This window comes from Opisthocomus hoazin, chromosome 8 (genome assembly GCF_030867145.1).
Source record: "Opisthocomus hoazin isolate bOpiHoa1 chromosome 8, bOpiHoa1.hap1, whole genome shotgun sequence".
NCBI classification, from domain to species: Eukaryota; Metazoa; Chordata; class Aves; order Opisthocomiformes; family Opisthocomidae; genus Opisthocomus; species Opisthocomus hoazin.
The window spans coordinates 44,687,175-44,712,174 of record NC_134421.1 but is presented as its reverse complement, the minus strand read 5'-3'; the positions used below and the strand labels follow the sequence as shown (position 1 = coordinate 44,712,174).

The 25,000-nt window shown below is 37.7% G+C and overlaps 1 protein-coding gene across 5 annotated transcripts in view; it reads right to left on the bottom strand.

Annotated features, from left to right (window-relative positions):
- Positions 1-25,000, bottom strand: part of FOXP2 (forkhead box P2) — a 442,003-nt gene that overhangs the window by 8,973 nt on the left and 408,030 nt on the right. For all 5 annotated transcript variants that reach the window (XM_075429479.1, XM_075429480.1, XM_075429477.1 and 2 more), the window contains 2 exons: positions 24,353-24,422; positions 23,353-23,516 (listed from right to left, as the gene is read on the bottom strand). In XM_075429479.1, coding sequence (XP_075285594.1) covers positions 23,353-23,516; positions 24,353-24,422 — 234 coding nt within the window. The remainder of the gene's footprint in view (positions 1-23,352; positions 23,517-24,352; positions 24,423-25,000) is intronic.

Here is a 25,000-nt window from a genome sequence, read left to right as displayed (position 1 = left end):
ATGAAGTGCGATCGAGCGCTTCCTCAGCAAGCTCACAGATGACACCAAGCTGAGAGGTGTAGCTGATTTGCTGGAGGGAAGGGCGGCCATCCAGGAGGACCTTCACAGGCTTGAGGAGTGGGCCCACATGAACCTAGCCAAGCATTAGGTCCTGCACCTGGGTTAGGGCAATCCCCAATATCAGTACAGACTGAGGGACAAAGGAGCCCTGCAGAGAAGAGCCTGGGGGTACTAGTGGATGAAAAACTGGACATGAGCCAGCAATGAGCACTTGCCACCCAGAAAGCCAACCATACCCTGGGCTACATAAAAAGAAGCCTGACCAGCAGTTTAAGGCAGGTGATTCTACCCCTCTACTCTGCTCGCAGGAGATCCTACCTGGACTATTGCATCCAGCTCTGGTGCACCCAGTAGAAGACAGACACGGACCTGTTAGAGCAAGTCCAGAGGAGGGCCACGAAAATTGTCACAGGGCTGGAACACCTCTTCTACAAGGAAAGACTGAGAGAGTTGTGGTTGCACAGCCTGGAGAAGAGAAGACTGCAGTGACACCTTATTGCAGCCTTTTGATACTTAAAGGGGGCTTATAAGAAAGACAGAGACTTTTTACCAAGGTTTGTAGCGATATTACAAGGGACAACATTTTTAAACTTGAGGAGGGTAGGTTTAGACTGGACATAAAGAAGAAATATTTTACAACAAGGGTGGCAAGACACTCAAACAGGTTGCCCAGAGAAGTCGTGGATGCCCCATCATTGGAAGTTGTGAAGTCAGGTTAGATGGACTTTCAGCAACCTGACTGAATGAAGGCTATCCCTGCCCATGGCAGAGGGGTTGGGCTAGATGATCTTTAAACATCCTTTCCAACCCAAAACATTTTATGAGTTACTGTTATGCTTTCCTTTCCATGCTTAAAAAAAATCTGACTACAGAACTTTTAATTTTTTTACCAAATGAGTTCAGTTGCTTTAGGGTGGTGTCCAGGTTGTTTTTATTACATTTCTGTGGTTGGAGTGCAGCCACTGTACAAACAAGGAGGATAAAAAGAAATATCCTTTCAAAATGCACTACACATTAAGATACTAGTTCCTCTTGTGCTGTAATTTTTTAGTATTGAGGACCTTTTTTTTTTGTGAAGGCAGTTCAAAGATTATTTTGACAACTAATCTGTGGAAGAATTAATAGCTTAGAAGACTAATCAGGATACAAAATTTTCATTTTTGTCAACTATACTTTCCTCCAGATCAACAGTAAGTCAAGACCAAAATCAAGCAGTTCAGTTGTCCATGCAAAAATAAGTTTCATAGGATTTTCTGCCAGCAGCTTAAGAGTACAGCTCACAGAAAACACTGCCATACAAACACCTCTTTCGGGAGTGTAAGCACAAGCAATAACACACAGAGTCTTGAAATTAACGTTTTCCTCAACTCTAGAGTTTATTTTTTGAAATCAAAGGTTGAAAGGCAAAGTTGAGGCATGTCAGTTAGAGATGTAAAGGATCTTACATTTATAGTATTTTATGTATGTTTTGAGGAAGGAACTATATAAAATATATATGAAAACCGAAACCATTTTTTTTAATTTTCCATAAGCAAAACAAGAAGAGACATCTTTTAAATTGATCAATACTTTCTTATCTTGAAGACTTTCAGCGTAGCATGATACATCCCAAGATATTTGTCGTACATAGAAACCAAAACATTGAGATTGGTATTTGTATGTAACTAATGTGAAAATATCTATGTATGTGTTTCAATAGACAGATATATATTTAAATGTAGTTATCTGCAAAATTCCACACTACCATTTTGTTATACAATGGGAGCAGTGTACTGAGGACAAATTCCCATGTGAAGTGTTGAGTATTGAACCATAAATTCTGAAGAAATATTTATATATGCCATGTCTTTTTATTAATAACCGTGTTATTCAAATCCTAACAGGTCATAGCTTAGTGATTTTTGACTCCTGATCAAAGCTTACTTATCTACTACATAATTGGCATCTGTACCTTAATGAAAATTAGTATGGTTCCTTGATGGTCCAATCCTGGGTTCAGAACTAGTCAGTATATTTAATTAATGGCACAGAAAATAAAATACGGAGCATGGTTATTGACTTCACAGATATCAACAAAATGGGAGGTAATGCAAGCATACTGGTGAAGATGATGACACTTCAAATATGTGCCAACTTAAGAAAATCTTGGCAAAGGTATAGAAAAAAAATGTTATATAAAGAAATGCTGAAAGAAGGATGCCTTAGGTTACAGAAAAAACAACAGGTCAGATGCTGGAGTTAAAAATTAGTACAGAGAGTGAAGCACTGGATCAGATTCTTGGGGTCCTTAATGAAGAGGTTAAGACACATCTGTGAGAAACAAGTTCAGTCACTGTTACCTCTTTGGTAGAATAAAGGGATGATGAAGTCATCTTCTAGCAAGTATTATTATTACCTCATATCCAAATGTCCTTATCAAAATGGCTGTCTCCTATTGAAGGGGTGCTGGCAAACTATACCTCTACCTGAGCTCAGGACTAACAATCCAGTGTAACAAACAGGAGGTGAGGAGATGTCTGCATCAGCAGCAAAAATAATATACAGCAATGCTAGATTATTTCAAACAACATTTTGGTAAAGTTATAAACAAATGAACATACTCATTTCCATGGATGACCTTCTTTACAGATGGTGGATCTACTGTTATAGAATAAAATTTTCCTTGTACCCCAGTACTTTCAAAATGAAACTGTGCACTCACAGCCCAGAAAGCCAACCATACCCTGGGCTGCATCAAAAGCAGCGTGGCCAGCAGGCCGAGGGAGGTGATTCTGCCCCTCTGCTCCACTCTGGTGAGACCTCACCTGGAGTCCTGTGTCCAGCTCTGGAGACCTCAGCACAGGAAAGACATAGACCTGTTGGAGTGGGTCCAGAGGAGGGCCACAAAAATGATCAGGGGGCTGGAACACCTCGGCCAGGAGGAAAGGCTGAGAGAGTTGGGGCTGTTCAGTCTGGTGAAGAGAAGGCTGGGAGACCTTATCGCAGCATTTCAATACCTAAAGGGGGCCTACAAGAAAGCTGGAGAGTCACTTTTTACAAGAGTATGGAGTGATAGGACAAGAGGTAATGGCTTTAAACTGAAAGAGAGCAGATTCAGATTAGATATAAGAAACAAATTCTTCACTAAGAGTGGTGAGGCACTGGAACAGGTTGCCCAGAGAAGTTGTGGATGCTGCCTCCCTGGAAGTGTTCAAGGCAAGGTGGGATGGGGCTTTGAGCAACCTGGTCTAATGGAAGGTGTCCCTGCCCATGGCAAGGATTGGAACTAGATGATCTATAAGGTCCCTTCCAACCCAAACCATTCTACGATTCTACAAAACTCTCTGTGAGACATCTTTGTAATATAAAAGTATTCTAATAACTCACAGAGTTGCCTGCTTATCTAATACATTGCTTCCTCCTTGCTCATAGATCACAGAACATGAAGTTCCTCTGCCTCTGAGGCTGCCTCAAACATTCACGCTTCCTCGTGCTTTACAAGGAGATTTTTCTCTTGCTCCTACAACTGGCAAACTACATCTTCACCTTCTCATGTTCTCAGATGTATACTATATCTTAAAAGACATCATCATTTTTAACATTTAGCTGGAATGACTGCCAGGTGCCAGGAGACAGGTAACAGTTGCTGGACACTTACAGAGGCCTCAGGAAGACTGTTTGTAGGCTGCTGGAGAGGAGCTTTGAGGCTTCAAAGGAAAAAGAAAGATAACAGGACAGGCAGCTGAGGGATAAATATATACTAGGAAGGAATGTATAAAGTAACTTCCAAATATTTAGAGATGAAGCCAAATTCCCAAAGCCTACAGTAACTCATGTGATACAAGATGAACTTGTCTTTTGAGTTTTGCACAAGATTAGCCTGATCCTGCCTTGGGAAAACTTGTTTAGTATAATAGCCACTAAAATCCTGCTAAAATCTAGGCAACAGCAATAAAACAAGTGTTACATTCAACTTTTAAACATTAGAATGTGTGCTGTTGCTGACAAGAAAACAACCAGATCCTATAACCAAGTACATGATTTCTTAATTAAATTGAGTTGAGACAGTGTCAACAAGGAGAAAAGATACTTGATACAATATTCTCAATTATGGATAGCATGTTTTCTACAGAGATTTAATGTCACATCAGTTTTACTGTAAGGGGATACTGAATCCAGCAAAACAGCAGTGAGAATGCAGCACAACAAAATATAAATAATTACAATAAACAAGGTTTGTATTTGGTTAGCAGAAATAGTGCTCATTCCAGGCTTTGAATAGAAAATACAGCTTTTCTTTGGAAAAAATACGAAGTTAGACAATGCCTTTTACAACCATCAGCACTGAGTTACTACACAGAGCTTTAGCTTCTTCCAAAACAGAGAGTTAAGTACCCCTGTATTTCTTTCATGCAGTTCTATGGAAGTAAAAAAAGAATTAGTTCATTTCTCATTTGTATATGTGAAAAAGAAAAAAAAAATGCAAGAGTTTTGGTGTTAAATTCTGAAAGCTGCCAGGGAAGTGCCACAAACCCTCCAGGATCCCCAGTGGAACAAATTTCACAGTTTAGATCTGGGTCCTCTAAGCATCGTTGCCCATATCCACCCAAAATCTTTAATGTTCTGCTAAAATAATTTCAGGGAAAGTGCTGTGGGACATCATGACAGAGAGATGCGGCCTCTTAGACAGTTCAGTCAATGTAATGGCTGGCATTGAACAGACTTTGTTCTTGGCTTTGTATTGAAGAGGTGGCAGACGTTGAGAGAGAAAAGCTGCCTAGGTCAATGTCCTTATTGTGAGCTTTGTAGCCAAGCGTATGGTCTGCAGCAAGTCATGTAATTTTTAAAGAACTTTCAGTGCGTTTTTATTCCACATAGGGGTTGCAATAATGAGTCTAGAATCATGAAAGGGTGATTTTTTTGCTGGGTTGCAGCTGGAAGTGTTTTGTATTGCTATGGTGACTTAGGCACCTAGTGACACTAGAGAGTTTCTTACTTTGGTATTCAATGGCATAAAGGACAATAAATTAGATCATGTCTTGAAGTCCCTCCCAGGCTTATTTTCCGTGAGGCTTAATTTTGATAGTATTGACTCACTAGCTTTCCTAGTGACTTCATGTAAAAGTATATAAAGATGACGAATTTTCTGGAACTCGGCTGAAGAAAGTTTTCCCAAGGAAACCTTTGGGACTGAATAATTTCTAAGCCACATGCAGTATGACAACCTATTTTGATTATTTCTTTTAAGATTGTTGGCCTGTTAAAGTAATAAAGATTTTTAAAAGTTAAAAAAAAATTAGGTAGCTCCTAAGCAACTTTAACTGTTTCCCCAACCAAACGATGACATACAGTTTGATCCCATTCTTCCTCACAATTCTGTAGACAGCCTTAAGCTCACAAACATCACATCTCCAAAATCAGCAGGTTAGTCTGCAGAGATCTTTCCAACTGCACTGCTTCTGCACTATCTTTACATCCATTACCTTGACTATGCTCCAGTATATAAGAACAAATCAGAACATGCCATATTTGTGTTACACAGTATCTTTTATAGAACTTCGCATTTCCAGTGTTAACTTCTTACATTAGACACCTGCAATTTTTATTTACATTTTTACTTATTACCTGCACTGCCCTCAATTGTTTCGTACTGTAGGCTTCCTGAACCACAAGTGCAATTGTGATTCAGCTACATACAGTGTTCCGTCTATATTTTGGGAGAAGATATTAAAAAGATCCACAGCTACAGAATTCTTCAAACTGTGGAAGTCTGAAAATTTCTGTGTTCAAGTCAACAAGGTAAGCCACTAAAGCTCAAAGAATACTGTGGCCAAACTAATTCTTTCTAGATTTCAATATCCGAAGAACACTTGTAACCTTTACTTTTATCTGAAGCACCTTCGCTATTCCAAGACTTTTCAGTGTTAACATCTAACATTATATAAAATATTTTCCTAGTTTATCCTGTTAAAACACATACTACGTACAACTTCTCTTTCTGTCCAACCTAATATTTTTAAAGCTGTGACTTTCATTAGACTTTTCTATGAAAATATTATTCACCAAATATTATTTTCTAAAATGATAATCATTATATTAAGATGTAGTAACTGACCTGTTCGTTTGGGGTATTTTTCCTTTTTTTTTTTTTATTTTTCTAGTATATCTGGACCAGTATTTCCTCCGGGAGAGTTGTAGCTCAACTTGCCAGTAAAGCTCTTGGTCTGTAGGATATCCTACAGCAGTTTAAAAAGAAAAGCTCTTGTTTCCAATCCACTGTTTCAGATCTAGAATTTTTATATTTATGCTTTGGTAGGCAAATGGAGACAAATCCTCAAATCCTACAGTATTTTCAATATATCTAATTCTATTACTTTGTCTCTTTACAATTTCATGCTATTATAAGAAGTTTATTATTTTTCTTAAGTAGAAATGAACTGTTTATTGATGTGAATATGTACAGCCATTTAGGGAGCTACTAATCCAAATATTGAGAAAGGCAAGAAAGCGTACTAGACGAGTAATTAAATACAAATTCAGTAATGCTACAACTGTCACAGAATTCATTATTACTTTTCCTTGAACATCAGGAATCACTTCCCCCATGTATCTATCACATATACTGAAATGCTGAAATGCTATTATTTCTAGATAAACTAATGCCTCTATGCAAATCTCTAGCTTCAAGTAAGAAAGGGAGGAAGGTCCTATTGTCACATATCCTTGTTAGGCAGCTGAGGGTGTGCTACCTTGTTTCACTAAGGAGGGAGTGAAGCTACAGCATCCTGGTGGAAGAAGACCGGAAATGTGATGCCTATAGAAGCACTGCTCCTTCATGGGGGTGTTTCTGGATGTGCTTTGTCAACTCACCACTTCAAAATTACACTCTTCCTCCCTGGGCCCTCCAAGAACCATGTTAAGAAAAAAAGGGAAATGGCAACCTCTTCTTCTCTCAAATGCAACACTGAAGCATAAAAATACCTTCAAAATACACTTTTCATATTGATCATCTTGTCCATCACTAAGGATTTCAAGTCTATTGTGTTGGATTTGGGAGTTGCACTCACTTGGTGATGGAAAGCAAAGGCAACAGCCCTAGCTGGCAGGCACTCCTGTGAACAGGAGATAAGAGTGCACTGGAATAATTAATTAGGTCACTAAAGTTTGTCTCCTTTAGTTCATCACTAGAGGAGATGGCATAAGATGAATTCATGATCAATGGTCACAAAGTGCCTCTGGTGCATCAAGTAAGGTGTAGGAGCAAGGAAGAATGAGTTTGTGTAAGTCTATTACTGCTTTTACAACCTCCAAGACTAGACACTTGCATTCCTATTTATATTAGGTCTTGATAAAATTTTATCAGGCACTGTAAAAGAAGCTGCTGTTCTTCATGCCTTCCCTTCAATTATTTGTAAGATAAAAGGTAGGTGAGTCACTCCGGAAAAAAAAAAAAAAAAAAAAATCACAAATCCTATCATTACCAAGTACACAAAACTGGTCTTGCAAACACAACTTTTTTATTGTGATACCTTAAAAAGATGTAAACTCAGTTCCTGCTATTTGTAAGGTCTATCCCTTCAGTGACTAATGGATATGACTTTGCTGGTATCTGTAAAACAAAATCCAGAGCATCTTTCACTGAGCTTGGTTGCTTCTGCTCACTCTCTCATTGTTTTGTCTTTATGGAAGCATACTCTAGAATCACTGGATAACTCAGGTCAAAGTGGCATCAGGAGATGTCTAGGCCAACCTCCTGTCCAAAGAAGGCATAGCTACAAGGTCAGACCAGGTTGCTCAGGGTTTTACCCAGTTGGGTCTTGAAAACCTCCAAGAATGTAGACTATACAACATCCTTGGCAACTGCCTCGCTCACTGCCTGACTGTCCTCACGAGGAAAGTTCTCTTTATACCCAGTCTGAATCTCTCATTTTAACTTTTGCCCAACATCTCTAGTCTACCACCACAGTAAAGAGCCTGGCTCCGTCTTCCTGCTAACTTCCCTGTAGGTCACCCCAAGGTCACCTCTTCTCCAGGCTGATCAAGCTCAGCTGCCTCAGCCTCTCCTCACAGGGAAATTGCTTCTGCTTCCAACCATCTTGGTGGCCTTTTGCTGAACTCACTCCACTTTACTGCTGTATTTTTCATATTTGAGGTGCCAAAACTGTGTCCAGTATTCCAGGTGTGGTCTAATGAGCGCTGAGAAGGTGGGGATAATAATTTCCCTCAGTCTTTTGGCCTTCTGCTGTGCTTAATACAGCCCAGGACACTGTTGACCTTCTCAGCTGCCAGGGCACGCTGCTGGCTCGTGTTCAGCTTGCTCGCTGCCAACACCCCCAGGGCCTTGACAGCAAAGCATCAAGCCCCAGCTAGGCCATCCTTGTGTGCACCACTGCAAGGGGATCTTCCTTCCTCAGTGCAGGGGATGGCGTTTCTTCAAGTCCCCCTTGGCCCAGTCCTTCAGACCATACAGGTCCTTTGAATGGCTATCCTACCCTTACGCGTATCGACTGTTCGCCCTAATTTGAGATCACCTGCAAACCCAATAAGAAAGAGGTCCATCCGCCAGGATGTCAATAAAGAAGTTAAACCCGACAGGTCTCAGCATATTCTTATGTGCCAGGAGAAATCAGAGAATACCCAGGTATTGCAAAGGGAAGACCAGAGTAAAAGGCAAGAACAATTATTAATTGGATGTGAAGACGAACAGAACATGAACACGGCAGAGGAAAGCTACTCTGAGTGCGTATGTATCTCTAATATCAGAGGGGAGAGGGACAGCAGGAAGATACTCGTTGTTACCTTAAAATCTGAACTAAGTGAACACATGGTGCTATTTTAAAGAGAATATTCCACAAGCTATATAGTGTGTCTGAAAAGGAGGTACAAAGGATTAAGAATGCAGTTTAATGCCAAAAATCCCAAAAGAAAAGAAGAGAAAAGAAAAGGTGATTTTATCTGTATCTTTTGCATTTTAGGGAAATATAGATAGCAGAAAATAGTAAGACATTGTAATTTTATTAACAGAAAAAAAAAGCCAAATCTTGTTGAAAATCACTTAGAAACTTATTGGTTAACAGGACATTCCAATTACTCCTGCCACAACTGAGAAAATATTTTCTTGCTTGTATTAGCACAGATAAAAAAGTTCCTGATTTCAACATTAGCGAATTTTCAAAGATGTAAAAAATATTTCGGATCTGGTAGAACTACTTGTCTTTTTGAAGGAAAAAAAAAAGTAATGAACTAAAATTGAGAAATGAGACTGTAAGCAGTCACAAGAAATACCAGATGGCGATTACGAGTGACTGAAGGCAGAGTAAGAAACGAGGGAAAGCCAAAGACGAAAAGAAAAATGGTTTCCTGGGATGAAATCCAGATTTCATTTAAGTCAATGGCAAAATTCCCCTTGACTTCATTAGGGCCATGATGTCACTTGTGAAGTTTATTCACAGCAGAAGGTGTAAGTGAAATACAAAGTGCATCTGACAGGACGTTTGGGGAGAAGGGGGAATAACCAAAGGTGATACACATAGTTAACCACGTATTTTTCTACCAGACAAATGAGGTAAAATAACAAGTATATATAAGACCAGTAATTTTACTTGCCCTACGAGGCTTCAAAGAGTAATACAACAGTAAACAAGGAGAGCTGATGGATGTATTTTAATTTGTGCATGCCTGTGAGAAACTTCAAAAATCTAACTCATACTAAAATTAGACATAAAGAGTTGCCAGTAATAAAACTAGTTAGATGAAGGAAGAACAAAAGACTATTTCACAACATGGAGGCAGCTTAACAGCGAGAATTCTCTAAGATCCTACATTTGATTTCTATTTTGGATATAATTATGAATACCCCAGAAGAAGATATAAACAGAGCTAATGACACATTTAGATTAGTCATATGTAAAGTTAACTGTGAAAAAAATAACAATGCTGACAATCCACAGCAGATCAATTTACTGTTGACAAATAAAAGAAGGAAAATAAACTGCCCATATACACCTATCTACTGTAATCACTTGGTAAATATGTTATCATGAATCCTCCTATGGTGCCTCTGCTTAAGAAGTCTAAAACCAGTATGCTAGACTAACTAGGAAAGAATAATGACAGTGACAATAATATAAAACATGTCTATGTATTTATAGTAGGCCCTCACTTCAACTCCTATGTTCAATGTACTTGACTACCTCTTGGCTATTACTTGCACATCTCAAAAACAATATAGCAGAATCCAGAGGAGAACAACAGAAGGGACCTATGGTCTGGTAAACATATCTGCAGGAGAAAACATTAAAAATAGTAGGAGTACTTTGAATTGATTTAATTTAGCTGCCATTGAAGTCAACGCAAGAGGTGTAGAAGCTTGAAGATGTAAAAGTGCTATACTAGAAATATGGAAATAAAGGAAATATAGGAAAAAAGCAAATGTTCACCTTCACCTTACCCACACTTAGTGTCACTCAATTTACTATGGCATATTTATGATCATTTTATCACTACAGTTATCCCACTACTGATTTCTTCTAATAATAAAAAGGCACAGAGCTACTGCTAAAGAAAAGTTTTTAAAATCCTCAGTTACACAGCTAATGAACTGTATTTTTTTATTTTATTAAATATTTTTAATAGGATTAAAATACATAAGTATTCAATAATTCTGAGATGCTATCTGCTATTACTCTGCAGTTAAATGTTTTAACAGATATTGACTCTCATGGCGCAGAAGCCAGCCAGCCATTAGTTCATGGAGATTAGGAGCACACCTCTCCTTTTTCTTTTCTATACCATAGGCACTTCCCAGCTCAGGGAGGATTTTGTGCTGATTATTTACAAGATACTCCAACACATTTGTTCCTAAAGTGACTGGAGATTGTGTTTGGTGCTTCCTTGCCCTATTAGTTTGGCCCTGTCCAAGCAAATCACCTTAAATTAGGGATGGCTAAAAACTTACAGTTTCTATTCTAAGCAAAGTTTGAAAATGGGCATCAGTGGCAAATCAAAATGAAAAGGAAAACATGCAAAATAACTTTCTGAAGAATTTCAGCTTTCTAGTAATGAGTCTGAGTTGAAAAAAAATTTTGGAAAAGTCCCCAAAAACCCAACAATCAAACATGTCCTCCTCTTCCTTTTAGCTTTGTACAAAGAAATGGGCATTGTACAGAGAAATTTCTAGAGAATAACCGACAGATTTGTTGTTACCCACATGACAATTTCATTTTTGCTTTAACCAAAATAAAAAAAAAATCTATCTTTGATTAAAAATTGGTAATGAAAACATACAGATTAAGTCTTCATGCTTTTTTTTTTTTTTAAACTTGACAAGAAAATGCCAGGACAATAAATAGGGATACCCTATCTGCATTGATATACTATCAGCTATGAATGCTAATAACACTTACTACAAAAATAATCAGATTAAATCTTTGAACTTTAGATAAAGAAAGGATCTTTCTGGGTATCTGACATATTAACAGTATATTTTCTTTAAATATCAAATGACACTCAAAACACACACTATTAGCCCTCTTTACAGGATCAAAATTTTTAGGAATCAAGTTCTGATTAGCAAGATGACATTAACATAGATCTTCTGATTCTAGCGACTCTTACTAAAATTCTCATCCTTGACATTGGCTTGCTCCCTTTGGTGCCTAAATAAATGTATTTTCTCTGTGATAGAACCACAAAAAGGTAGAATCTTGACTAGAAATTAGCTTAGGGCACAGGCCTCTATAGTCTTTCAAGCCATTAACTGCATCTAGTTCAAACGTCAAAAGTTAACACGCTAAACAAAGAAACGGATTAGGGAGAAAGAGCACAGAAGTTTTTAAGGTAAAAATTCAAAGGAAAATGACAAAGTACTAGACATTTGAGTGTCTGAATATTTTGGGGGTTGTCGAAGAACCACTGAAAAAGAGCAAGCCTGAAAACAACAAAGTCTAAGAAAAGAGGCTATGAATCTGGCATGCTCTGTAGTATCTCATGGTTAGGAAGTTTTAAAAATTGTACCAGTTACACAGAAACTTAGCAGCAACAACTAAGTACCTCAGTGTTATTTGCGGGTTAGAGCAGGCAAATGTTCTTTATGCAAAATCTGGAAAGCTATTCAATGATCCAGGAAAAGCTGAGGGAGAATTTCGACTGTACCATGTGTGGGGTTTATATATCTTAATAGAAATACAGGTTATATAAAATTGTTTTTCTATTTCTGTTGAAAACTTTTACATCAATAAAAATCTGTGTCCTAGGTTCGGCCAGGACAGGGTTAATTTTCACCGGACTCCAGGAAGGGGCACAGTCAGGCAGACTGACCCCACCTGGCCAAACAGAGCCGGGCATTCCATACCATGTGCCATCATGCTGGGTTCCGGTGGGGGGGAGCTGGGGGGCGGGAACTCACTCGCAGCTCGGGAGCGCGCAGCGACAGTTCGGGAGAGCGGCTCTCCGGGTTGTGCGGTTTGTGTTGTGTTTTCTCCTTATCTGTATCGTTGTTGTTGCTGTTCCCTTTGTTTGCTGTTCTGTTAAACTGCCCTTATTCCGACCCACCAGTTTCTGCCTGTTTCTTTCCATTCTCCTCCGCACCCTGGCGGGGGGAGGGGCAGCTGCCACGTGGTGCTTTTGTTGCCGACTGCAGCCAAACCAGAACACTCTGCTACCGTGGAAAATATACAGCTGATCAGATAGCGTGGGACAAAAAGGCTGAAAATCATGTCCTTTTACTAACACTTCTAGCACACATTTATGAGATTTTATAAACTAATCATCCTTTGTCCACACTGGCACTTAAATGTTTTGTGCTAAGGCAGCAGCAAGGGATCAAACAGCATTACACTTAGGCATGGTACATTTTTTCTTCTGGAACAGTCTTCAGTGAAAATGTTGACTGACAGATATGTTTGATGGGTACATTTCAAAGTTTTCAGCAGGATGATACCAAAGTACTTCCTTTTCCTATACTAAGTTCCTTGGCACGTTGATCTTTTATTTTATTGTTCAATGTTTAAGAGCTAGGACTTGAAGTGATGACTAGCTTTGCCTGCTAGAACAAGCCTGGAGAATGGCCACCCTTTTGGTATCTATTTTGCTGAAGAGTTGATGACAACATTTAACAAGGAGAACCACACGTCACACTCGGCAGGGACAAATGGGTCGAACTGACCTGTGCAGGACTGTCCGCGCTGCCCCAGATGACATTTCTCACATTAACTGAATCTTACGCTCACCATGTATTTTTCTGTAAGGTCAAGTTTCATTCGATCTTAACAATAAGAGTGCTTAAACACACTTAGTTATGACAGATCTTCCAGATTACAAAGTAAACGGACTTGGACAATTCAGCTAGCCTCTAGTGAGACACGGCATACGTGAAAAAACCTTTTTCCAGATATATCATAAGAATCAAAGAAAATAGGGTTGGAAGGGACCTCAAGAGACCACAGAGTCTCTTCGTCCCCCTCCCCTACCCCAAAAGTAGGATCATTTATACCTATACCACTTCTGACCACTTCTAATTTGTTCTTAGAAGTCTCCAGTACCAGTGTTTCCATGGTTTCTCTGTGCTGCTACACATATCAGCACTTAATTATCCTACAGTCAGAAAAGTTTTATTTTTTCTGGTGTCCAATCTAACTCTTCTTGCTGAAATACTAATCAATTATTTCTTATCCCATTGCCAATGGACAAAGACAAGTTCATTTCTTTCTCCTCCGCACAGTGTTTTGAAGACTTTCATCATTCCCTACCCAGTTTCTCTCTTCTCAAACCCAATAATTTCAGTCCTTCCTCAGTCTACAGAAAAGGCCAATCAGAAGAACTGGGTGGAGCACAGAGCTTACTTTTACATACAACATCCCTGTTAAGTATGCTTTCACAACTACATACCTTTGTCAGCACACATTCAGCTAGTGAGCTGCTACAATTTCTAGAGTCTTAAGAAGGACTGCATATCCAGTCATCATCACCTCATACTTACACCAACATTTCATGCAACAGGCAACATTTCAAAACTTATTCTAATTTTTCTCAGCACATTTCAAAGTTAACAATGTGAATTCTAATCATGCCTCCTATTTTTATGCTATTACAGATTTAGGATTCAGATGTGAAGAGCAACAGGTCTGAAGAATATGTTATACCTGTATGGCCTCTGCAAGAAAACACAAATATAGTGTGCCTGCAGACTGAGCAGATTAGGAGGTACCTGAGATATCACAGAGCTTAGATTAACATATCCTGCCTCTTAACCACATACTCTGGCCTGTGCTTAACACAGACTTCTGCTTCACAGGGCAGTATATTCCAGACAAATGAAATATATACAGTGCAATACACTGTTCACTATTACATCTGTAAATATCTAGCTACAAAGTAAAAATTATATGTTTTAAAGTGCAATTCCAGTAACTCCAGATGGATACAAAAGCATAATTATTTCTTTCATGATGCGATGAACAAAAGGGCATGCATAGTAAGAGCACACTACTTGATGGGTGCTCATCTCAAGGTATTTCACTGCTACCAGTCATGGTTTATCTTTTGGCTTAATGTACCTATAGTGCAGTCTAATGCCAACTGACATTGTGTCAAACACTTCCCTAAACAAAGCCTGATGCTATTCTACATGAGGACAGAAGTGTAAGTAATATATAGATTCCATTCAAACTACATCTGAAGATGTTTTTCAAAAATTAAACAATTCAATTACTGCCTAAAGACTGCAAGGGCAGGGATTTGAAAATCCTTTGTTTCGCCTTTGTACAGCACTTATCATAAAATGGCCTCCAATCCATCCTGTAATACCATACTATAAAAATAAGCCAGAATAGTTTAGCTGATTTTAGCTAAATTATGTTTTTTTCCTCATAAGAACAGAGAGAAAGAAGAAATACAATATATACGGCTACATCTGGAATGCTTCAAAAACTGTTAACACCTGCACATGAAAACAAATCCAAACTGAGTAGTTTTATGGAATGGCTACTAGAAAGAAATGAAGATTCAAAGTTCACAGGGTGCTCTCCAGAATACATTTGAGAAACAAAGAGGAGGAGTAAGAAAGACTAAGTAAGCTAGAACACACATCAGTGAAACTAAATCTGAATATATTTAGTCTAGAAATTGGAATGTGGCTTATAATCACCAAAGGAATGAAGTTCAGCAATGGTTTTCAAATTTGAGATGGACTACGGTAAATTTAGGAGACCAATTGTATGACATGGTTGCCTACAACCTGACTTATTTCCCGCTTTCTTAGAACAAGAGGAAATAACAAGGAGCAAACGAACTTGGTAAGTCCAGGTAAAGGAGGAATACTACTGGATTTGTTTAGCCTAATTTAAGACACATATTGAATACTGCTTCTTTGGCGAAACCCACCAGAATACCTGCAGTTATAACCCTAACAGAGACTACATCAGGGTCTGTACTACACATATGAATTTCCAGCACTGTTCTAAATCACAGACTTCAAAATGCCAAGAGCACATTTTCCCAGCTGCACTTTGCCAGAAGATTGCGAACACTGCTTTTGTATATGGACTTCACCAGGTACAATCACATCTGTAGTCATCTTGAGATTTGATTACTTTAATGGCGACCTACACGCAGGGTTTCACACCGAGATAAAGTCTTTCTATAAACTCAAAAAAAAAACCAAAACCAAAAAGTGCATTGAAAGTTTTAGTCTTTTAAAATGTAAAGTGCCTAGAGCTTTCTACAAATTCTAAAGACTAAAGAATCGTTAAATAATAACACTTCCTTATGACTTATGGATCATAATTTAAACTACTGGTATAAAAATTGCCAATTGGATAAAATTGTATGTTTCTATTTAACTGTTTATGTGATACATAAATGTAAAGACACATTTTAGACATGTGTATTTACAAAAAAATACTGGAGAGTCCACTTTCAAAAATTTTGGCTTATAATATTACACTTACTCAAAATTCAAATGCAATCATCGAAAGCGGATAAAATTCATAATTGTATGTGCAGTTTTAGAAATATACTGTTAATGGCACTATCATCTCAGCTTTTGTGTTGTACAAAGACAGGAATCTCCTATGAACTAAATCTGAGTTACACAACCACACTGTAGAGAGATTTAGTTGCACAACATCAAACACATTTTTAACATCTGTAACAATATTTAAGATGCTGCCTTTTCTTATACAGACCTGTTATGTGAAAAGCATAAATCTCTTGCCCATACACTGAGAATTCATGACAGCAGTACCACGAAGTTTTCAGCAAGACAGCTTCCAAAAAGATTCTGTGAAACCCCCCAGGAGCCTACCAACTTCTACAAGCCATGCTAGGGGGATCTGACACTTTTCAGCTGAAGGCACTATATCTCTGGAGTGATCTTTTTGTCAAGAGCATTGGGAATGTACTGTGTAAGTGCAACAGCTGGGGCTGGAAAAATGTAAAGAAGTAGCAACTTCTGATTCAAAGTAAGACAGGTAACATCTAAGAAGCTAAAGAGGAAATGATAAAGGACTGGAACATCAGTCTTGAAGGATATGAAAATTGATGAACATAAGGAAAATGTAGAGGACAAATAGACCGAAAAGTAAAATACTGCAAAATAAAAAAAGAAAATGAGAATATAAACATTTTGGAAAATATTCAACTCTAAAGTTATGTCAATGGAAATGGTGAAAAATACTATTAATCAAAACATCATTGTTTATTTTTCCACTAGCTTCCACATGTTAGTGGCTCTGTACGAAAGTAGGGAGGTACAGTCTCAACTCAAAGTTTGCTGTCACATGATCCGTACAATCAGTGAAGGCAAAAAAAAAAGTAAATGGTAAGAAAATAGAATGATGAAGTGTTGGATTACTGGGCTTGCCTGTCACATTCAGATGCTTTGCAGTGCTAGGCAAGGCCAAAATTATTTCACTGCGTATTCTCACAATTGAACTTCTTTCAGTGGGAATATGGTCAGACAAAAGCTATAACCTTTAAGATCCTGTTTCCTAGCTGTCCCTCTTTTCATATAAAAATAAAAATCAATTGTTGTCACAAAGTCTCTTTGCCTATTAACTTCCTTATATTAGATTTATGAATAAAAATGTGTGAAATTAAATTATACAGGCATTAAAAGATGGTGTGATTAGGTGAAACATTTTTGATGAACAAGGATACCCAGAAATACTGCAATTGCTACCACATGCATCCGCTCAATTACATGCTTCTCACCTATTTAATAATGCTTGTTACATCCCTGTTAATTGACGTGTATTTTCTTATACACTATGTCAAGTCTTATACAATGAATAAGAGACTTAGATCATAGCAGTCTCCAAGAACAAGCCTCCAAGGTAAATGCAAAGAGATCATGAAATGGGACAATGCAATGATAACACAAAAAAAAAAAGAAAAGGGAAAGAAGGAAAGACAGGGGACTGGAACATTATGAAGTTAAAGAAACAAGGGAATGAAAGGGATTAAAACTGGAATGATAGGTAACCTACTGTAAGTGGTGTGAAAGCTTAACAGTGGGGGACTGGAATAATCAGATATGGGAACGACCTGACAATGGAATGCTTTCAAACTGAAGCACCTCAAAAGTAAATGATCTTAGAGCAGAATAATCATATTTGCCCCTGGGAACAAAATATAAAGATAAGAAAGTTCAAGAAAAAAAAAAACAAACAAGTTTGATGATTATGCAGATAGAACTGCAGAGAGAAATAATCCAGTCAAGGAAAGAGTTGGAAAAGTAGAAGAGTAGAGTTGGGAACGACAGCAGAATACAGAGGAAAGGTGACTCCACAGATGGTTGGAACTCACGTTTTCATAGACAGAACTGAAAGAGAAGGACTACACTGGATAAGCTCATTTTCATTTGAGATTGACTCTTACTCTCGTTCTTGTGGACAAGTTATTCATTCTCACAACAACCTAACACATTTTCTAGAAACAGCTTTAAAGATCATGGGATATATGTGTGCCTTGACATTTAGTTTCAAACAACCCCTGCCTTATAGAGTACAGCAATAAAAAAGCAGAACACCAAGAATCATAAAGAAGATGAGGATATGTGAATTTACATTTTTTAAGAAGTGACTCTTTAAAAATATATTTTTGGTTTTCACTGTACTTTTAAAAGCAATCAACAATTAAAATTCTAGAAATTAGTATGACATCCATTACCTCCAAGATTCTGGATTTGCTGTTAGGAATGAGATTATTTTCATAAACCAATCGAGAATATAAAAGATTAGTTACATTGTCCTCATTCTACACTCTCACACATCATGAGCAGGGAGAAAACCACGACAACAACCCCCTTCCACAAAACCTCACCAGTAGGGTATTTGCTTCCCCTGTCTCCCTTGCTGACTCCTCCCAGTCCTTATTTAATTAGCTGCAGTGAGTTGTAACAGAATGGCATAACCAGCCCATTGTTTCCAATGGTGAGACTACGTTTTCTCAGCCTACAATTTTCTGAGTTTTCTGATGGCCAGTTTCTTTTTGTTTCCTCAACTGCTATGCCGAGTTTGCAGATTATAATTTTACCTTTTCCCCCCAAGTTTATACAATGAAGTAAAATGGCATTTTGCATGATGCATGTGCCAAAACATTGAAACGTGGACAAGAGATGCACTAAGAGTTCTGGTGATAAAACATCCTGGTTTATGCCAGTTGCAATAATCACTCAAGTGTAACTATTCTGAAACAAATGCACAGACAAAATCCAGAAAAAAAGTTTAACTTGATTTCCATCCCTGATATTCCATCCTTGAGAATGAGAACTGACTTTCAGTTCCTTCAGAGCCAATAAATTTAGGTTCTTAAATGAAGATTAGAATCATAACAAAATCAACTTTGTCCTATTATTTTTTCTCTGTTATATTTTCAAGAGTTTGATCCCTCCAAAACTCTTCAGCAGTATACTGGCTATGACACACAGGTTAAAAAGAAGTTGTGTTATCACTAATGCATGAAGTGTCATAATTGTCCCTAAGTATCATTCCACGTCTTGTCCAATGTTGTTGTTCCTGCAGCGATGACAAAAGTTTTTCCAAAGTTTCCCACAACCGCGTAGCCTTAATTGCACTTCTTCAAATGCTTGTGGCTTTGTTTTTTACTTCCGAAATCTGCATTTATACCCCAAAGGTGTGTACTGTGGAGGTTCTAACTAAATTCATATACAATTGTTATGCAAGATTAACAGCACCTTGTTCTACATAAATAATGACTCTTTGTATATAAAATACCTTTTTGTCACTTCAAAACCTGTTGCTTATCAGCTAAAACCCACAGTATTTCTGGAGAAGTAGCCCATATTCAAAAAAAGAAGGAAGAAACAGTTTCTTAAGTATTGATTTAAATGAAAAGACAGTTGTCTGGCATTGCTTGTTAACAACTGATATCACAGGAAACTGGAATTTTGAACAGAACAGCCCACAGTAAGTAACATTTTCTGAGTGAAGATTTATGCCAAGTAGCACTTAAAGCCCACATCAACCTACTAGGAACCAGATTTGAAGACCAATCAAAGACAGAACTTGGATTTATTACTGCTAAAAACACAGACAGTAAACGTAGGATTTGAGATCTCACTAGTGATACGCTGCATACTGGATCATGGAATCACTATCTTACAGCAGACTGGGAATGGAAACTGGGAGGTATGCAGCATAAAATTTCAGATGCTTTACTTATTTATTAATACAGGAAATATCCCAACTACAAGGCCATGGCTATACTGATCACCTGAAGTCTACTGCAGTTTTTTTAAGTGTTCAAGAAGTGTAGGAAATGGAGCAGATTATATATCATGACCCAAACTGCTAAACTTTTAAAGTGCCACTGCACTAAATACACTGGCTGGGACTCACTGCACTTAACAAGCATTTAAATGTTATACATTTACTTGAAGTTATATAACTACCATCTTTCTCTAGTCAATGAACAGAGACTATTTTCTAAGTAAGCTGATTCACCCATCTATGTTAGATACCGGTCCACAGACGGATAAGTTGATGACTAACTGCTCTTACTAGTCTGTGTCAAAAACCAGATGTGAAGTACCAGGTTCAAAGCCAAAGACTGGGCTAATACCTCCACTTTCTGACACTGAGTAGCTAAGGTATTACAATAACAGAAATCAATTTCTCTGATAGTGTTCTCAAGCTCAAATCACAGAAATATTGACTGCTGTAGACACACACTTTTCATTATGCTTATAAAGAGATAAATTTATGCTAAAAAATTAATATGAACTTTACAAAATAAGAAAGTTCCTTTATCATATACTTATGTGATAAAACAATACTCGGTACAATTCTAACAGCCAAATGCCTAACTGAGCATTGGTTTTGACACCGTCACTGGGACTCTTTTTGCATCTCCTGCTGATGCTTTAATACCAAACAAATGTCTCTCCCTGGAAGCTTGCCTAGAAACCAAACCCTGCCCTTTCCCAGCTGAATGCTCTGATCTCTAAATTGCACGCAACCTCTCTTCTTGCCCTAACACCCTACTCCATGGCTCCTGGCTGCGTGCCAGCTTCGACATCATAGAATGGTTTGGGTTGGAAGGGACCTTAAAGATCATCTAGTTCCAACCCCCTGCCATGAACAGGAACGTCTTCCACTAGACCAGGTTGCTCAGAGCTTCATCCAACCTGGCCTAGTGGCCTAGATGGCAGACAACATAATTGCTCAGCATATTCCTGGCCTCGTGGCTAGCACACTTTCCTGGGAATCAGGAGATGGAGGTTTAACCTACCTGGAGATTAAGAGAGCCACCTACTTTACAGGTGAGTGCAGTAATTATGACCCCCACAAAGAACACTACTCTAGGGGAAAAACACCCAGACTTCCCCAGTGAACCTTCTCAGGAAGCTACAAGTAAGTGGATGTTTGTGGCAGTAAAATATATTTTTTTTTTAGTGTATTATTTTTCACTAACACAACAACACTGCCCCTCCCCCCCCACACTCCCGGGATTATATGTAGGTAAAAATTTAAATTTCTTTTCATTGTTTGCCATATTCCTTACTTATTTCACTTCCGTTTTGCTTTCCCTATGTACTTTTCTCATTTCCTTAAGTAAAGCTCTTTAACAAAATGAGGGGCCCTGGTCAATGTGCTCATGGAGGCAAGGAAGAGGGTCTCTGCTTCCTTGGTCCTCTGCTTCCTGCACAAGCCTCTCCCTTTCTTGACTTTTCCTTGCAGATTGCATTCATTCCTTTTTTCATATTTTTGGCTCCCTCGGCAAGGAAAAGGCAAAAATTTCCCAGCTGAGCAGGTATCTGGTCACAGCCCGTATCTTTTGGTTGACAGTTCCTGGTCTCACAGAAGCCCAGTAATCTTGTACTAACTTCGGTGCAAAGGATGAAGGAGCATAACCTCTTTCTCCAGTGGTAGCTCAGTGCATTTACGTTCTGTTGCACCAATCTATGAAGAACTGAGCACCACGCAGTCCTAAGTTTAAAAAGAGTCACCATGGCAAGTCCCGAAACTGCTGGTTTTGACAAACGACACCTCATAGAAATGAGAGGGGAAGGCTGAATCTTGAGTTAGGGTGTAACTCAAGTTATTTGCCTTTTTTATAGGCAAGAATTGCTACAGTATGCCGTATTTCAGCTACAAACACAGATATAAATGTAGCCATATGTACATAATCATATGCACAGATATCTCAGCTTATCCAGCGGAATGGCAGACAGTACATGGTATATGTAAACAGATCTGCCAAACACTTACAAAACAACTTTAATAGCAAGTGTCATTCTTTTCTGTAGAGTAGCTGTTTTTAACACACATGATCTAACTCTTGTTTGCTCTTTAAAGTTTTATTGTCTTGGCATTTTATACAGGAAGAAAGCATTAGCATACTCAGGAGAACTGCTAAAAGTAAAAGGCCTCAAGCTACCCACTGCATGGTTGATAGCATAAAGCACGGGATATAAAAACTTTTGTCTGATTGCTCACTTTACTTGTTTTAGAGTAGTGTTACTCTCAAGAGCATATATTCATGTTCTTTCTACTTCAAGTTTTATTACTTCTTTTGTATTATTTAATACATCTAAAGACACTTCCAAAAGACAAATTTTTCCATTTTGAAAAAGTAATGGTTCGGAACCTGATAAAATACGTGAATGTTCACAGTGGATTATTTTCAAAGGCAGGTAGAATAAATGTGCAATAAAACAATTAAATGCATGACAATAAACATTTCTGTGTGATTGTAGATATATTAAAATGCCAAAAGAAAAAATCTCTGCAAAATATTTCCCCTAAAAAAGGTCAGATCAAAATGGATTCTCCACATACCAGAGAATAAGTAAAAAGAGAGTTTGGTCTCAATTACTGTTACTGCTAAATTTCCTACTCTAGAAATTAAAATGCTCATTGAAAAAGTGAAAGAGAAAATGGAATAAAAAAACCAAATCAGATCAGCTACTTTCAACATAGGAAAAAAGAGACCATAACTGTACATACACATTAAAAATCATCGTACAGTAAACTTAAATCTAAGTCTACTTAGATGTCACACTGCTAATTATTATATAAATAACCTGGGAAACAATACCTCCAAGACACATGTTTTACTATTTAGTAAACAAGAAACTGCCACATTTGACACCACTGATTAAGGCCAGGCATTTCTAAAGCTTCAGACACATTTCTGAAATCCACAATACATCAATTTTTAATACTTCCACTCTCTCAGCTCCATTAAAAAGATGGTAGGGGAAAGATTTTAGAGTAATTAATGATATAGTTAGCTGCTAAATATTAATAGGAATCGTAGTCTTGCATAAAATATAACATATAAACCTTGCCAATACAGACGCACCAGTAATTAAACTTGAATATGTAATTACACTGATTTATACGACAGGCAAAAAGTTACACTTTACTGGCTTCTATGTAAACTGTGGGCAACAGTTAAACTTTGCATTTTATGGTTTATATAAGTGGGCAATATCTCCACTACAGTTCATAAACGGTTTAGAGACTCATAGCTAAAATTACTACTAATTCCAGCTTGAACATTCTGACTATACCTTACAAACCAGGCTGTGAAAATGACCGCAGAGATCAGCCTCCCATTACATTCAATGCTTGTAAGCAAGTTGAAGCAGTTTAAAAAAAAAAAAAAGCTTACACCAATCTTACTACAAATAAATGAAGACCCATCTATTTAAATGTTTTAATATAAATGTTTAGTTTCAAACATACAGCTCCAGATGTTTCACCTACCATGTTTCAAAGCACTTTTGAGTAATATTGTGTCTTAGACTAAGGCACTTATTCTTGAAAGGTTGCTAACTGCACTTACATGTGAGGCTGAGGAGAGCAGCCAGGACTGCTATTTCCATTACTGTCAATGTGATCCAGCGAACCATTGAGATCTTCATGGACTGCCTGCAGTAAGCCACTGGATGCATTATTTATCAGTCCTGGGTTACTAAGCAATGGTAAACTACTCTCTGCCAGTGCAGCCTAGCAAAATGAAGAGTAAAACCAAAATTATTAGTCCATACATATACAAATCACTTCTAAATATTCATACACATATGAATGTACACACACAAAGCAACTCATTTTGGATAGTTGTAGAGACAGCCAGAAGGACTTTGTGCATTTTCCAATTACTTTCATATTCTGAATATAACAGCATCTCTATTTCTGGTTTACTATTTCTCTTACATAGGTTTCATTATTTTCCATTATTAACTATGTTCCAATATTCATAGCACTTTCTAGCTTTACATCATTTTTTGATTCTGAATTACACTTAACCCCTATGCCCTTCCACAGCAATGTCTGGCTCCTTTATAATACAGGCAGCTGCTATACTTTAAAAAATGACCAGAACTTAACTCAAAATAAAAAAGTCCTGACATTTGCCTCTTCTGCATAAAAATTATATATTATAATTAAACTTTAAAGTTTTTGCCATGAGCACCATGTTCCCCAACACTATGATGTGAAATCATTTATGACAGCTTGGATAAATATTAATGCATATCCACATGCATTTGCAAAAGCTTCTATCAATCTAACATTTGCAGCAAAACTGAGTGTTCCAGATTTTGCCACAGGGTGTCCTTCTTGCTTCTTCACATCAAAAGTAGCATGAATAAGAACTAATACTTCTTGCAGTGCTAGGTAATACAACTTAGTGGATGACAAACCCAACTATTCAGAATGACCATCAAGTCCACATAAACACAAATATAGGTAACTCTATACCAAAACATAACAGGAAATTAAATACGTCGCACATAAGAACATACTCAGTGTGTGCAAAGAAATAATTATTTAGTTTGTTTTACCTGCAAGCTTGCATTAAGAGCTGCTCCATAGCCTAAGCTGGTGGGTATGTTTTTCACTAACGTTGGGCTTCTGAAAACAAATGATTTTTCAAAGTTTAAAAAAAGGCAGACATCCTAGCTGGCTCATTGGTTTAATGAATTGGTTTTTCATCTTAGAAGACCAGAGTTTTAAAAGGAAAAATAAAATTAAGTTGGGGGTGAAGGGACTCAACCCGTTCGAACACAGCGATTTACCTGCATCAGAAAAGCAAAAGTCTTGTAATTAGGCACACGTGGAAATTTGCTCTGAGAGCAGGGCCATAGTGACTCATAAAGGTCCTGATCTCATTGATAGAACTCGACAGAGACAGCTTTAAACTTGGTACAACACCTGCCTCAGCTACACTTGCTGTGTCATTCGGTTTTGGTTGTCTGAGCTAACACTGGTACACATTTGAATACATTACATACAACTGTGCTAAAGTGCTAACTGAAAATACTGTACTCTTACCTTCCAAGAAACTATGAGGGTACAACAATGCATAAATAACTGTAAATGAACAATATAGAGGATTAATTAGTTCCCAACAAATCAAACATACCATATTTAAATCAGACTAGAAATACCGTATGCTAGATCACCATAGAATTATATTTTCAATAGAATTA